We start from the raw sequence: 17,412 nt of genomic DNA, 5'->3' as shown, positions 1-17,412 counted from the left end.
GGGGATTGGTTTTGTTTATTTCATTTTTTAATGTTTCCCACCCCAAAGACTTTGAGTAGAAGGTCCTGTTAGAGAATATGGATGTTTTGTGACTCTTACCCTCACTTTAAGGTACCCTCACCTCTCCTGAGAGATTACCTTGGTGTGGACTCTGGAAATGGACAACTTGGCTAAGTACCATAAGCAGAGACATGAGCGAGTTGTCTCTGATGATGATGTACTCTGAACCTCATTAGGTGGTGTGTTACTTACTGCAGAATAGGGGCTCACTGGACTATTGGGAATGATAGCTTGAGGTCCCTGTAGACTTTATAGGAGCAGTAAGGCACTAAGGTTTAGTGACTAAGGGAAGTTTGAGTTTAGGTCTGTCAGCTAGTAAGGGGAGGGGTCGCCTAAGAGGATATAAGTATGTTTTCAGGGCTTGGTCAGGTCTGGGTACTTTTGAGGGTTTGTTGCTGACTTTATAGTAGAATCCCAGTACTGTTTTGGAAAGCAAGACTTTAGAATTTCTGGTTTTTTGTTTTTTTTTTTTTTTTTTTTATAAAATGTATTTATTTATTTAAGAATTTCTGGTTTTACTTAATCTTTTTCTTTGGGGTAGTTAACTTTCCTAACACTTAAGATGAAACTCATTTTCTATTCTGGGAGCTGGCTTATTCTTCAATTTAAGCTTCCTTATTAAAACTCCTTAAGTTAGCAAGGATGGTTAGTGGTAGTTTGCAGCCCTGGTAGGGAAGTTTTAATATTTTTATTGACTTTGTTATTGGGCTCCCTGCATGCTACCTTTCCTTGGGGCTTTTGGGTGTCGAGTCTTTTTTTTTTAATATGGTATTAATTAATTGATTGATTGATTGATTATTTATTTATGGCTGTGTTGGGTCTTCGTTGTTGCACGCGGGCTTTCTGTAGTTGCAGTGAGCAGGGGCTACTCTTTGTTGTGGTGCGCGGGCTTCTCATCACAGTGGCTTCTCGTTGCAGAGCACGGGCTCTAGGCACGCAGGTCAGTAGTTGTGGCTCACGGGCTCTAGAGCGCAGGCTCAGTAGTTGTGATGCATGGACTTAGTTGCTCTGTAGCATGTGGAATCTTCCTGTACCAGGGCTCAAACCTGTGTCTCCTGCGTTGGCAGGCAGATTCTTAACCACTGCGCCACGAGGGAAGTCCTGGGTGTAGAGTCTTAATCTGGATCTGAGAATGGGACATCCTTCGCAGCCCAAGGCATCACTTTATTCAGAAGCAAGGACCACCAGCTTGGCAATTTTTGGTTGGTAGACTATGTAGCATTGGAGGTCTCTATCTAAACCACACAGGACATCTGGAGGTAGAACAGACAGGTGACAGTATAGCATGACAGTGATGAGCAGATGCCTTAATTGGCAGGTTATATTCTCTTCCCTAGAACTATTTGGCTGAGATGGAGTTTGCCTCTCTGAAATGCAGAAGGTGTTTGAACTGTTTATAGCCCTGTGTCGGTTCACTGCCTTTCTGAGTTCCTCACTCTTCTTTAGGTAGAATTGCTTCTGGCTTCTATAGTCCTCACTTGTCTTTTTGGTCAAATGCATAGGTGGCTTTGTCTGAATCTTAGTTTGTATAAGGCTGTATGGGGCTTCCTGTGCCTTTTGGTAGTTAGAAGAATTCGCTGAAGAGTTCCCTCTGATGGAGTAGCAAGAAGAAAAGAGTCATTAATCAGCCTGCATAGTGCAGGAGCCTGCTTGAGTCCCAGCTTCAGTCCAGGGAGGAAAAGTCATTTATACAGTTACCTTCAATGGGAAGCAGATAGAGGCCATCCATAAAAACTATTTATGGGATTTAAAGTACATTGGCTTCTTCCTTTAACTTTCCCCTTGCAGAACATCTGATTTGTGCTCACCCTTTCTAGCTTACATTCTCTACCCTCAGAATGTAAATTAAAGCAATTTTTCCCTACTTCCGTGTTTCTTACTTAGGTTATCACTTAGGTCTTCTATCTAAGTTAAATACAAGCCTCTTAGGAACTATTTGGTGGTAATGATTACACTACTTTGTGAATATACTACTGAATTGTACACTACTGAATTACACTACTTTGTGAATATACTACTGCATTTTATGGTATGTGAATTACATCTCAATTTTAAAAAATAAGCCGTCTTGAAAATTGGTTGACAGCTTTTAGAGGCAACAGGATTAAAAGAGAATAACACCTAGGTGAATGCTTGAAGGTAATCACTGGTCAGAGAGATCAGCAAATAAAGTGATGGCCCCTGAGTTTCAGAGAAGTAAAATAAATCAAGACTTTTCATGGGTATTATAGGAAATGATCAGACAAGAAGTAGAGAAAAATGCATACAGATGGACCTTTTTTGTGTGCTTTCTGGAAGGCTCATTGTACCTCTGTTCAAATGCATATTTTTTAAAAAGAATATTTTCAACCTCTAAAAACGTAATTGGGTTGTAAGAATTTGTAAATTCTCAGAGAGAAGCTGTTTTCTACATAGGAGACCTTTGGAGGCCTTGAAGGTCTTGGTTATTTCGGTCTCAGTATTGAGGAAGTTTCTCTACTATTTCTCCTTACTAAAAGAGGGCTGCTTTGCCTTCAGGGGAGTTGTTTTTTTTTTTTAATAAATTTATTTATTTATTTTTGGCTGTGTTGGGTCTTCGTTTCTGTGCGAGGGCTTTCTCTATTTGTGGCGAGCGGGGGCCACTCTTCATCGCGGTGCACGGGTCTCTCACCATCACGGCCTCTCTTGTTGTGGAGCACAGGCTCCAGACGTGCAGGCTCAGTGGTTGTGGCTCACGGGCCCAGTTGCTCCGCGGCATGTGGGATCCTCCCAGAACAGGGCTCGAACCCGTGTCCCCTGCATTGGCAGGCAGATTCTCAACCACTGTGCCACCAGGGAAGCCCCCTTCAGGGGAGTTTTTAAATGATCTGGAGCACTTTGAGATGTTTAGAGTGGTCTGAAACGTGACTTCCAAACCACCTCAAAATGTACCTTAGGAACCAGGATAGGGGAAATGGTAATATTTCATTTGTAGAACTTAGTCCTGACTCTGTTGAAAGAATGTTAGTTTTGTTGTGGTATTCCCTCTTTTGGTTTTGTGGGGCCTACTGTTTTTTGTTTTTGTTTTGACCACGATTTTTAAAACTAGATTTGGACTGGAAAGAGAAATAAAAAGATATTCATTGGCTTGGTTTATATCTTTCATGGTTCATTCAGTTGTTTTAGGGGCAGGGGGAACAGGAAAAACAAAGTAAAATATGACAAAAAATTCCTTTTGTGTTTATTTGAATGCCCACCAGTGCTTTTGCATTTATCAGAAATGAGTGTTGGTTGTCACAATCGTCAGATACATGTTAGAAAATCCTGTGGTACAGGAGTTGGGGTGGGGGCTGTGGAATAGTACTTCATAGCTCTGGTGAGGGAAAGTGACTAGATAAGATTATTTTGATTTTAATTTTATTTATTTATTTTTTAACTGAAGTATAGTTGATTTACAATGTTGTGCCAGTCTCTGCTGTACAGCACAGTGACTCAGTTATATACATATAGACATTCTTTTTTTATATTCTTTTCCATGATGGTTTATCAAAGGTATTGAATATAGTCCCCGGTGCTATACAGTAGGACCTTGTTGTTTAGATAACATCATTTTAAAAGATGAATCAAATGTCCCTGACAGGGTAGGAAAATCATTGCTTAATAAATGAAGCTTAAGCTTCATTAGGTTTTTCCTAATAACCTAGCAATTGAACTTGTGTCACAAATTAAATGATTTCCTGCCTTTGCTTGTCTTCAAATCAAGGAAGAAAATATTAGTCCTGTTGTCTTATCTCACACTCCAAGCTACAAAAATTCCTGGTAGCAATGTGTGAGGTTATGTGTGAATTGGTGGTTAAATAATATTTGTGTAAGTATTGGGATATGTTTCTTCAACCTGAAAGTATTAGTTAACATTAGTTAACATGTATGTGCTAACTTTGGAAATAAAATATTGGATGAGTAGATCCTCTCAAGAAATTTTTGTCAAAAATTCTGACAGACTTAATTTTAATTTCTAAAACTATGCAATGGTGTTATGTTGAGGGAGTAGAGTGTTCTGTTTGTCTAATTGTAAGTAATTTAAAATTCTATATTTTTTAGAAAATTTTTCATTTTAGCTTTCAGATTAATATCAAGTCCTAGAAAGTGCTCACCTTGTTTATAAGACAATGAGTATGTTTGACAATGTACAAGCATATCTGATGAAAGGTTTTGGTAAATCTTTGTCAAGAATAGTCCTGTATTTTAAAATGGCTGCATGGAGGACAAGTGCCGTCAGTAAGTTAGCTGATTACAGTGGTGTTTGCAGTTGAACTTGGCATGGGGTGGGGGGAGTGGGGGCGACAGACTTCATGTAAATTGAGAAATGGAGGTCTGAACATGTTCTGGAGTGATGTCAGCAGAAAGCGGTGTATGCCTCTGTGTCATATAGGCAGAGAGATGGTGAGAGATTTTTTTTCCTCCTGACACCAACCAATTCTGGCACTAAGTGGGTATCCTATAATTCATTTCAGTTCTGACACTAACTACCCAGAGTTAGCGTCAGACTCCACAGGTTTAAGGGCTTAGTCCCACAACACTGCCTTTACTTCAGATGCCATTCACAGGTATCAGATCCCCAGGTTACCCATACGTCTGTTGGAGGTTCTCACAATCCCCCACCCCCTTCAGATTTGATAATTTGCTAGAATGGCTCACAAGACTCAGGGAAACACTTAACCAGTTTATTATACAGGACCAGGTGAAGAGGTAGATAGGTACTTAGGTCTGGAAGGGTTCCAAGCGTAAAAGCTTCTGTCCCATGGAGTTAGGGTGCACCACCCTCCTGGAATGTGGATATGTTCACCAACCTGGAAGCTTTACAAATCCCATGATTTAGAAGTTTTTATGGCGGTTCCATTATGTAGGCATTATTGATTACCTCATTGGCCATTGGTGATTGACTCAATCTCCAGCCCCTTTCCCCTCCCTGGAATTTAGGGTATGAGGCTGAAAGTTCCAAGCTTTTAATCAAGTCTTGGTTTTTCCGATGACCAGGCCCCATCCTGGAACTATCTAGGAGCCCACCAGGAGTCGTCTCATTAAAACAAAAGACTCATCGCTCTTATCACTCAGGAAATTCCAAGAGTTTTAGGAGCTCTGTGTCAGGAAACTGGAGCAAAGACCAAATATCTCTCTATGATACCACAGATGGGGATCCTAAAGCTGTATCTGGTTGGTACCTGCTACCTTTTGTTGGACCTCTGTTCTCTATTACAGGGCATAGATGACCTAGGCTCATGGTCTGGTCAGCATGAGTCTCACAGAATGCCATCTGTCTGCTAACTCTTCTCTAGATGCTAGTTCACTTCTGGAATAGTTGAGTGGCTAGGCTAGTGTGATCTGCTGTCATCTTGAACAACTTGCAGCTCAGAAGCCATTATCTTTGTAGAACCTTCCCAGAGCCCCTTAGAACATTGGTGAATTGTCCTTTTTGTACTAAGACCCAAGGCAGTGAGGAAAAAATGTTTATGGGCCATACTTTCTTTCCCAGTCAAAATGAAAATAGCTTTGTGACCTATGGGAAAATCAGATATGTTTTTAGTATACACTAGAAATCAGTGAGGAAATTCATCAGTGCTAAAATTTTAGCAGCAACACAGGGGCAGCTGTCTCATCTTTAGTCCCTGAGAGTGCTTTGTAATAGAAGCACAGGGGTACTGAAATGTATTATCTCATGCACCCCTGAAACCACCCTGCAAAGGAGTTACCATCATTGCTACTTGGCATATGAGATAACCCAGGCCCAGAGAGAAGTGGCTTGCCTGAGGGCACGTGGTGAATTAGCTGTAGCTTCTTGCCTATGTACATAACTGTAGAAGTTACTTTCTTGTGTGTTGCTCCAGTGAAGATACTCATTACAAGTGATGTGACATTGACTGAGCGACACTGCGTGCCGGGTATTATGCTAGTGTTGGGTGTACAGAAATGAAAATATCCCCCTCCCCCACTTAGTCTGGGACCTCTGTTGTTCTGGGATCATCTCTCTGCATGGGCAGTTTGCTTCAGCATTGATGCTACTCCTCTCTTGGGTGATCCTTTTTGCCACTCCTGTACCATCTTTCCTGTCAGGTTGGAATGTTCTTAGCTGGGGGGAAAAACTCAGATCTTATTTCTGGTGGTGGCTCTGTAGGTTTTTTTGGTTGTTTTCAAGTGAACAAAAATTGAGCTAGATCATTGACTCTAAAAAGAGTAGTTGTTCCCAGATTTTAAAAAAGTCCTGGGGATTTAATATACAGGGTTGTGACTATAGTTAACAGTACTGTGTTGGATATTTGAAGGTTGCAAAGAGTTGATCTTTAAAGTTCCCACCACAAGGAAAACAAATCGTAACTGTGTATGGTGATGGATGTTAACTGAACTTATTGTGGTAATCATTTTGCCGTATATACATATATCAAATCATCATGTTGTATCCTAAAAGTAATACAGTATTATTTGTCAATTATAGTTCAGAAAAAAAAAATGTTCCCTTTTTTGACTTACATAGCATTTTGAGATGGTCTATGCTTATCTACTTGTCATAACTCTTCCATTAGACTAAGCTCTCTGAGGGCTAGGACACTCCCCTCCTCTGTGCTCACATAGCGTTGTAAATGTCAGTGGAATTGAAATGAGTTGAGTAAGGGTGAGAATTTCCTAACAAATGTTAATCTGGGCCCGAGAACCATTATCAGAATGAAGCGACCCTAAGATTAATTTTGGATTTTGAAAACTACTTGAAAATACAAACCAAAAAAAATATTTTAAAAAAATAACCAGCTGGTGCAGATGGAAAGCTAGATAAAATAGAACCATATGCAGTTTTCAAAAATTTAACAAGTAATCATCAGTGTATATCTTTGTAGTTTCATCTGTTTTATTATAAACCAGCAATCCTTATATGCATAGTTGAAGGAGAGAGAATTGAAAGTGCTTATAAGATGTCAAAGTGATGATTTCATATAGGCCAGTTTCATTCTTCCCAGATGGTATTTTGACATGTAAGTCAGATATTTTCCTAATGAAAGCTGCAGGTACATACTCATTTGAGGTTTTAACATAGCAAAGTATCTGTTGGAAATCTTTCACACAGGCCTCCTTTGTGATGTTATTTCCATTGATGGGAATTCAGATACCTGGATCAGTTCTGTTTGACTTTTTTTTTTTTTTTTTTTTTTAAATGAGGATCTTGAATCAGATGCGTATGTTTGATTGATTTATTTATTTATTTATTTTGGCTGTGTTGGGTCTTCGTTTCTGTGCAAGGGCTTTCTCTAGTTGTGGCAAGCGGGGGCCACTCTTCATCGCGGTGCGCGGGCCTCTCATTATCGCGGCCTCTCATGTTGCGGAGCACAGGCTCCAGACGCACAGGCTCAGTAGTTGTGGCTCACGGGCCTAGTTGCTCCGCGGCATGTGGGATCCTCCCAGGCCAGGGCTCGAACCCGTGTCCCCTGCATTAGCAGGCAGATTCTCAACCACTGCACCACCAGGGAAGCCCCTGTTTGACTTTTGTTAAAATCTCTAACCTGATACTATTTTACTTTTCTTCTAAACACCTATATTCCCAGTGAAATGGAATTAGGAAAACAAGACCGATAGAACTAAGCCCTCTTGAATCTCTATTAATATTTTTCTTGGTGCTTTTTATATTCATAATGCTTTGTTTCCACAGAAATATTACTCCTTGTTTAAAGGGAAAAATCCCTGTGTTTTCTTTTTCCTCAAAGATACCCAATAAAATTTAAAAAATTAATTTTTCCCTCTGCCTATGTCCTTTAAAATTCTGATTCTTTTTTACATTTCATAGTTGGTATGTATATTCTGGCCTTTTTCAAAGTCAACCAGTACTCTCCTAATGGGAGATTCAACTGAACTTGTTTATGTTTAGTTGGGTTTTTCTTGGTCAGTTTGAATATAGGGCTGCTCATCTCATTTGCCTAGATAATAATCTTGGTGTATAACTGTTATGAAAACTGGGCTTGGTATAGACTAACAGTTGGCTTGAATGATCAAGGGCCGTGTTTGTCAGCGTCACTGAGTCAGCTTTTCTAGGGACAGAGACTAAAGAATTAGTTCTGGGATTGGATATTATTTATCAGGGCTTTGTTTTCTGTACCTTGTTTTCCCCTAAGCACCTGGTTAGCTATTATCACAGATACTTTTTTGGGGAATAGGCAACCACATGGTTAATGAAGATGGAGAAGAATTGAAAATTTAATATTACCTTTGTAGATTTCCTTCCTTGGCCTTGTTCTCATCCTTCTCAACTGCAAAAAAAAGTATAAGGAGCATTCACATTTCTATGAGAAATCTATACATTTAGGTTAGAAAATGGAGTAAGATATGCTTTTTAATAGTCATACAAATAAGCCACAAAGACCCATCAGCCCACCAGGTTTCTTCCCAGCATGTGATGATGGAAGAAAAAGGTAATAAAAGAGACTTTTTTATTACTCTTTTTAGGTGAGAATCTGTCTGTGGGACTGTTAACACTGAGTTTACCATCTTGATAATTCCAGATGGTTCCTAGCAATTCTGAATGCAAGGTTGGTTGGTAGTCTTCAGAACATTTAGGTCTCTGAGTGGAACATCTTCTGTGTCTACTAGAACTTTTTCTGTGAATTATAAAATTACATTTGAGAACTAAAGGAAAAAAATTCCAATTATCTCAATACAACCACTGTAATCATTTTTGTTTACAGTTGTGTCACATTACATCATTTTCAGATTTCTGTATATTCACCTGTGCTTGCTCAACTCCTCTCCCCTACCCCACACCCCATTTTCCCTCTCATGGAGTGAGCATGAGAGTTGGGGGTGTGACTCGGCTATGGCTTCAGGTGGTCTCTCCAGTTTTCTCTGAGGATGAGCATTCACTATGCTGGCTGTGATTCTGTTATTTAAAGTGATATATTTTTCATACATTATGGCCCTTAAATGCAAGCCAACCTCTTCATCTGGTGTCAGCCAAAAGAAACGTGATCTGTTGCGACGCTGGAGGAAAAACTGGCAGTGTTGGACTTAACCTATATTGAGAGATGGTATGTTGTTCTTCACCTTGGGGTGTTCAAGTATGATATTGAAAATGCATGGTTTTCATCTCATATGCTGACTTTTGTCTCTAACCTCTGAATTAGTTGCAGCTTCATTGTATTTAATTCTAGTCCTTTTTCCTATACACATTTTATATAATTGTTCTCAATTTTAAAGTTTTTTAAATATACTATATTCAATATACTATATCAAGTATTTTATCATATTGTAATTTTTATAGCCATCATTTACAACAAGACTTTTGGGTTTTTGTCTTTTCAGAAGAATTTTGATAGCCAGTATATTCAATCCATGAAAGTGAATGCTTTCTAACTTGCACAGTCAGGCCCACTCACAATGGTTCTGCCATAGATATTTTAGAATAAAAATAACTGTTGTGCTCAGATTTCAATATTTCTTAACTATAAACATAGTCTTATCTGTGCTCAGGCATGTGGGATCCTTTCTGTGATTGGGCTCCGTGGAGGTTGGAAATCAGATTAATTTATACAGTGTAGTGGTTAACATCAGTTTGAATCTGGACTGACTGGGTTTGAAGCCAGGTATTGCTACTTAGCATTGAAGTGATTTTGAACAAATTACTTGTTCTTTCTTTGACTGCTTCCCCATGATGGGTAAAATGAGGTTAATAATATTTACCTTATAGGATAGTCATGTGAGGATTAACTATATGTAAAATATTTAGAATACAGTCTTGCACCTACAGGTGCTTTGTAAATATTACTTGGTATCATCACCCGTTTTGGCAATTTATGAAAGTCCTTATAGTACAACTCTGAGTCTTGGAAACACAAAATGCTTTGGATCAAGATTGGGTCCTTTTTAATTTTTATTTATGTATTTTTAAAATTTTAGGTATTATAGTTAAACTTTTCTGCTTTTTCTGGCCACACTGCATCGTTTGCGGCATCTTAGTTCCCTGACCAGGGATCAAACCTGGACGCCAGCAGTGAGAGCACCGAGTCATAACCACTGGATCGCCAGGGAATTCCCTAAACTTTAAATTTCTGTTTTTGTTTGATAGCTAAAGTTTCAGGCAGAAGAAGTTGAATGTTGGGCTTATAAATTTAAATATTATATCTGAAGTACGTTGTCAACATATAGTATCTCAGGATTGTATAGAGGTGCTATTAGATGCTCATTATATCTCCTCTAGATGCTCATTATGTCTCCTCTAGTATCTTTTCCTTTGCAGTGACATTAGTATCAAAGTCTGTTTGTTCTTTAGCAAAGTATGAATGTTGCCATGAATCCTTTCTTTTTATGCACATAGATTCTGTGTGCTCCTCTGGGCCACAATAGTTACTTCTTTAAGAACAGAAAGGAAACTCAGGGCTTTGCCAATTTGGTGTTGGTTCCCTGTGTTTTTCATTTTGGCAGCTATGGAGAGGGTTTGCTTTCCACACACCTGGACGCTCCTTTGACAGTGTTCTGTAGAGGTAATCAACACACTTGAGAGTATATCTGTTTGTTCCATGGCTGCCCCTTTCTGATTGTGGACATGAATTTGAATGTTTACAGTAGATACTTGGTGATAAAAGGAACTTTAGTTGCTTCTGCTCTTCTGCAGTGTTTCCCAAGAACACTCAGAGCCCTTTGCAAAATGCAGAATGTTTTACCTATGAGATGTTCACTGAGTTGAATCAAGAAAATCCACTTGAAAGGAAATATGTAACAAAACAATTTCTGCTGTTAATAGGGTATATACAAATGCATATACTGTTTCTCTAAAGTAGTTTCATTTCTCCAAATAGTTACTAATCAGAGAAGACTGATTTTGTTGTGGTAAGTTTAAATAGAGATTCCAGGGGTTAGTTCTAATCTGTGTTGGTCAGAGCTGTGAAATCAGGTACAAAGTCTCTGTCCACCTAAGGTGGTGCTGAGATTTCTAGTAGCTTTCTTTTCTTCCTGGTCATTTCCTAAAATTCAAAGGAAGAATCAAATTATACCATTGTAACATTTCGTAATGAACTTGGAGTATGTAACAGATCTAAAGCCTTACCTATATCATAATAAAACATTTCAGGCCATTCATTCCATGTGACAAGGGATCCAACCCATTTCACCAAGTTTGGTCTGTTTTTAAGTTATATTTTCTCTTGCCCTAGCTTTTTTTTTGTTGTTTTCCTTTTCCTTTTCCTTTTTTTTTTTTTCTTTTTTTGGTCTTTATTACCTTGATTCAATGATACCAGTTTTCTGTTATTATATATACTTTGTGCTCAAAATTGACCTAGGTTTTGTGTGGTTTCTCTTTCCCTGAGTTTTATTTCTTTTTTTTTTTTAATTATTTATTTGTGTTTTTTAAAAAATTTTTGGCTGTGTTGGGTCTTCATTGCAGCACACGGGCTTTCTCTAGTTGTGGCGAGCGGGGGCTACTCTTCATTGTGGTACGCAGGCTTCTCATTGTCGTGGCTTCTCTTGTTGCAGAGCACGGGCTCTAGAGCTCAGGCTCAGTAGTTCTGGCACACGGGCTTAGCTGCTCCGCAGCATGTGGGATCTTCCCGGGCCAGGGATCGAACCCATGTCCCCTGCATTGGCAGGCGGATTCTTAACCACTGCACCACCAGGGAAGCCCCTGAGTTTTACTTCTTATTTGAACAAATCACATCTTTTTCTTGGTGTTCCATCTGCACGGTGTCGCTCCTAAAGATGAACTTCTTTATCCTGTGAGGCAGTGGAGGAAACATGGAAGCCACTTGTGGAGCATTGCTTTAATAAGTATATTTTTGTAGTCATATGGTGGCAGTATCAAGGAAATTATAGGATGGGGTTAGTGTTAGAGTTTATCAGCTTGTAAATCCCATGACTTCCCATCTCATGGGTCACGAGAGTCACAAATGACACTTGCTCAGGAAAATGGTGAAGGGTGTTTTGAACTCTGATGGTACATACAATTCTTGAACATTGTACTGATTGCTAACAATTCCTGTCTCTCCCCCAGCCTACCCCAACTTTGTGCATAAGCACAGTTTTGGACCCAGCCATTTGTACTTACTTATGCTTTTACACCTTCTTCCTTTCATAAAGATTTTAGCTGGCTTATGACTTGAGTTGAAACAAGGAAAAAAAGAGGAGACCTGATAATGGTCTGTCCCCTGCCAACCAGAAGCTTCCTGTGGTATATAGTTGCCTCAGTCTGTCAGCACTTCTGTCTTTGAAGGTGGTTTCTGCTTGATAAGTGGTGACTATTAGCATAGCTTTGAGATAATTGCTTCTCCTTCCTCTCTCGGGATACATTTTTTTTTCCAGATACTTTCCTGTTCTTGTTGACCTTGTTTTTCCAGAAGACTCAGCCTGTGGTTAAAATGTTTCGGGTCCCCCTTTGAACTTTCTGTGGGATTAACCAATTCTGGGGCACCCTCACCAGATCATCAGTGCTAAAGAGGGCAAAGAATCTTCTTGGTTAATAGAAAAGGCCATTTTGGAATGACTTTCTAAGTCCACAAACATCCAGACTTTCCTTCAGTACTTTTTTCTGTTTGGGGTAGCAGCTTTGCCTAGTACAGGGGAGGTGGGGGGCTATGGGGAGGGCTTGTGTTTAAGGGGTTCAGAAACAGGGGATTTAAGTGTGTCTTTTGTGTTTTCAAGGCACTAACACCACTCCCGTCTGTATTTAAATGCTGTCCCCAGGTTACGACTATGGCTATGTCTGCGTGGAGTTTTCACTCTTGGAAGATGCCATCGGATGCATGGAGGCCAACCAGGTTGCTTTATACTTCGGTCAAATGATGCTGGAAGGATATATTTTTTATGTATGGGGAGGGAGGGCTTCAAATGATTAAACTTTGGAAAGGTACCAGAAATCTGTATTTGGAGCATACCACATTCCAACCAGGAGAAACTTTAAAAGAAGCTGGGAAGGTTTCTCTAGAAGAGTTCATGGGCACAGAGTGTATTTTAAAAAATAGCATTCAGTTGTAGTTGCACCATATTCCAAGGACAGTAGATGGAAAAAAATGACAGGTCTGGAGTGCTTCCCTTTGGAATGTGACTGAGCTTGGGATCCAGATGCAAAGAATGATCCTTGCCTGTCTGTGATCAGAAGGAACTTCCTGGCACAGGAATTCTAGGTCAGTACTTACACCCAGACCTAGGGTGAAGACCACTGATGGCAATTCCTGTGGCACTCAGGTCCTGCCTGCGTGTGCTACTTTTGGAAGAGAGCCAATGGGGAGAAGAGAGTTAGTTGTTGATTGTTGGGGTCTTTTGCATTCATCATTGTTCTTTGCAAATTGGGGTTTCGTACTCAAGTTCTTAGCTGCATATAGTCAGAGCTGGTGAATCTGAATCTGTACTCACCTTATGTTTGAAACACCTAGATGTATTTAGCTTGCCATCTAGAACTGTCATCTGGGTCTTTAATTGAACGCTGCCTGGTAGTTTTGGGAGGAATTATGAAATTGATAGAATCCTTGTCATCGTGTTTCCTTGGGGAAAGTTGTTTTCTTTGTGGTGTGTTAGTTCCTCCATCTGTAAAGTGGGAGAAAGAAGCTTAGTGATACAGTTTGATTTTTATGTACCCACTGCCTGTGCTTAACATTGTGATTACGATGCACCCAGAATCTTAAAAGAAGGCTCTGCCAGAGAAGAGTAGTATTGCATGGGAACTGTTCCTCTTTCATAGCCTAATGCCCTTTCATCAGCTTTGTTCCATTCAGCATGGCTCATCACATTTAACTTTTTCCCTTCTTTGACCATGTTCCCCCTTTATGGCAATGGAGATGACATGCTCTAAATCCTCTGGGATCAAGAAGTAATTAGAGGAAACTTGACGTATCCATTCCTATTGTTAGTAGTATAAATACTGTTAGATCCTCAGAAGATGACTGCATTAGGACCATATCCCCTTGACAGAATTCTTGTTGCCTGATTTGTTCAGTGTCCATCATTGAGTCAGTCATTTAACAGATACTAATTATGTGTCAGAAAATGCTATCTGCCAATATTTGGAGAGAGGAATAAAAGTCCTAGTCTGTATGCTTATGGTTGATTCCATTCTAACAATCTGTCCTAATTTGAGAACATTCATTTAATTCATAAGCCTCTTGTCTTTATCAGTGAGTAATCTTTAAATCCTTTGCCACTGTACTAAAGAATATTGTGAGTGGTAGAAACATAAATGGGGAGCCATGGCAGATGCCATTTCTTTTGTACCATTCTCCCAACTGTGTGTTTCTCCTAGAAGGATGTTGCTTTTTATCAGAGCTATTTAATCTTAAAAATAACCATATTGTGTCTTAACTGCCTCTTCCTTCTATCCCCCAAAAAATCCTATCTAAAGTATCCAGCCTCCTAAAGAGTAATGTCAAATAGAACTAGGGCAGCCTTCTTTAAAAATAAGGATTATCCTTATGCTGGATTTCTGTTAGAGGTACATCTGGAAAAATGTTCATTTACACAAGCAGTGTCAAGGGGGTGTGGCCTATAGACATATCTCCCCCCACCCTTCCCACCCATTCTTTGAACACTCTTAGGACTCCCAGATCCCTCATGAATGACCTTTGCCCAGTGAATGGGACACCAGAATAAAGCAGGAGCAAGGCCAGAATTTTTCTAGATGTGAAATAGAATGTTTTGACGGGTAACCATGCTCTTGCATAGGGTACCATATGTCACTCTGTGCAGGAGAGCAAGTAAAAGACAGCCTCTGTCTTCTAGGACCTTATAATCTCATACTGAGAAAGGTGACAGAGATTATGTGGTACTCACGGATTCCATAGAGTGTTCTCTCAGATAAACTCCAAATTCTGTCTGATAACATTTTCAGTATTCACTGGAGTTATTTCTTAATAAGGCATCACCATACTCTTATTCAGTCAACCCCATTTCCTAGATTTTTATTCTTCCCCTAGCCGTGGGACAGAGGTCACACTGCTAACACCGCCATGCAATAGAATCCTCTCGCTGAACTGCATAGACTTCATGACCCAGTCAATATTCTTTTAATAACCTTTACCACAGCTCAGATGTGTACAAATCATTCTGATGAGAAAAATTTTGAGAATGGAATATTCAGGGGGATATTTGTAATTAGGTAGTATAGCATAGAAAAGAGGAGTGTAGGTTCTATAGTCAGATGTTACTTCCTAGCTGGGTTGTCTCTGGCAAATTTCTTAACCTCCCTTGGCCTCAGTTCCCTCTGTTACCCGTACCTCATGGGACCCTGGAGTGGATTAAACGAGATCATGCATTCATGAGTGCCTGCTGTGTACTAGGCACCTTTCTGGATGCTGGAGATGCTGCAGTAAATGAGACAGATTATATAACTTCTGTTTTAGTGATAGAAGTCAGAACATAAGCAAGTAGACAAATTTAAAATAATATATGATAGTGCTAAGTGCTATAAAGATGATGAAGTAGGGTATTGAGAGAATGCATATGAGGGCAGTTTTAGATGAGGTGGTTAGGGAAACTTCTTGAGGAATAACATAGAATTTGAGTAGTGACTCTTGGTGCATAATGTATACAGAACACTTAGCATAGCATCTGATATCTAGTAAGCACTTGAAATTAGACAGTCATCTCCTCCTCCTCCTCTTCCTCTTCTTCATGTCAAGTAATTTCCAATCATAATTCCGGGAAAAAAATTTTTATATCTGGATTTTCCTTAAGGAAATGGATGTGGATCAAGCTCCCAATAACACAGCAGTTTAAAATCTTATGAGAGACATAAGAATGTGAGGGAAGAAGTCCTTACTCCTTGGAGTAAGGTGCAAGTGTTTGTGGAAGATGTCTATTCATCCATTCTCCTTCCCTCCAAGTTTTACTTATAGACCAAATTAGTATGAATTCTGAGTCACCATCTACAGGGCACCTTTGAGTAGTCTGTGTATATGCTTCTGAGGAGGGTTCTATGAAATGCTTTGGGTTGAGATTTTTATAACTCTTCACTATCCTGACTCTTGATGTGAAATGTCTTTTATTTATCATTGACTGATACTTATAAGTCTGGGGAAGGGGATAAAGGAGGTTTCTGCCAGCTTGCTTTGTCAGATATTGTGGGGTATGTGTGCATAATGAGGTTGTTCAGGATGATAACTAAGGCCCCTCTGGCCCTTTCCCAGTGCCTTAATGGAGACATCAAACTAGTAGGATGCTCTGCAGCAGTACTGAGCATGGTGGCCAAGGGGACTCATCAGGGCATCACTTAGCCAACAGCTGTCTGTCTGGGAAAGTAATTTCCTGCAGAGGTCTGTCAGCTCATACTTTCACCATCTCTGTCTAGGAGAAGTAGAAAGCCAGCAAACACTGTGAGATGCAGAACCTTTTATTCTATCCCTTCCTGGGAAAGGTATTTCTAGCAGTGTCATATACCCTTGGCTTTCTTTATTGTCCAAGTCCCTGGGGATTGAGAGTGACTGTTATCTCCTTTCTCTTTGTGTGCCATTGCACTGGGACTTGGGGAGGGGAGTAAGAAGCATTGTGTTAGAATATCTCTCAGTGGTTGCCCAGTTGTGCTAGTTCTCTCAAACTGTTGTCATTTGGTCTGCAGCATTTTATTTTCTCAGATTTGCAGGTATGATGTTTGTTGCCTATTTCTGTTCGACCAAATAGTCACTAAAGTGCCCTTATAAAAGGGCTCTGGGAGAATAATTCATTTCTCTGGAGTTTTTACTCAACTTTATTAGCATCAGTGACCTTCTTTAACTAAAGATGACTTGGCTACATGACAGAATCAGCCTGACTTTATAAAGTGCAAGGGAAAAGGATGCTGTTATCACCTAACATGAAAATTCCTTCAGACACTGGCTTTTTCTAGTATGTGGGATGAAGACTGTAGAATACATGAAGTTTTCTGAAATAGTGTTTTTTTGTGTCAACAAACTTAAGAGAGTTTGAGTTTTTGAAGATACCAGGATGGCCAGGGTATTTCTGAAGGTATGTGAAGGAAGCCAGATCTTAAATGGGATCTGTCCTTGTGGTTAAAATGAGATGAATAGGGAACGCTTATGTTTTGGGGGATGGGAAGACTTTGTTGAGGCCATGATGGAAAAAATGAGCTGAGACTCAGTTTGTTGGAATCTTATTTAAGTTGTTAGCAATACTGTATGAAACATTTCAGTACTTGAATTGTGTGCTTTCCAAGTAACAAAAAAAAAATAATCTTTATAAATTCCTGCAAGGCTGTGGCGTTGCCTAAACCCTCACCCTAAAACTACTTCACTGAAGAGAATGTGGCATCCTGGCCAGAGCTCAGCTGTATAACTTGTGGCTTGAGTCATGCCATTCTTTCTGGAAATTTCAATTTCAGTACCGTCTCCTGAGTGCCCTCAGTAGAGTATTGGTGGGAAACAGAAAGGAAAATGAATTCTAAAATGT

The 17,412-nt window shown here is 39.7% G+C and overlaps 1 protein-coding gene across 4 annotated transcripts in view; it reads left to right on the top strand.

Annotated features, from left to right (window-relative positions):
- Positions 1 to 17,412, top strand: part of RBM6 (RNA binding motif protein 6) — a 104,647-nt gene that overhangs the window by 33,968 nt on the left and 53,267 nt on the right. For 2 of the 4 annotated variants that reach the window (XM_068558129.1, XM_068558130.1), the window contains one exon: positions 12,724 to 12,797. The exons of the other annotated variants lie outside the window; for them this stretch is intronic. In XM_068558129.1, coding sequence (XP_068414230.1) covers positions 12,724 to 12,797 — 74 coding nt within the window. Of the gene's footprint in view, positions 1 to 12,723; positions 12,798 to 17,412 lie in introns of those variants that run through there. 4 annotated transcript variants of the gene reach the window in all.

The sequence above is a fragment of the Eschrichtius robustus genome, chromosome 12 (assembly GCF_028021215.1).
Source record: "Eschrichtius robustus isolate mEscRob2 chromosome 12, mEscRob2.pri, whole genome shotgun sequence".
NCBI classification, from domain to species: domain Eukaryota; kingdom Metazoa; phylum Chordata; class Mammalia; order Artiodactyla; family Eschrichtiidae; genus Eschrichtius; species Eschrichtius robustus.
Note: the sequence above shows the minus strand (reverse complement) of the source record. Positions and strands in the feature narration are given on the sequence as shown.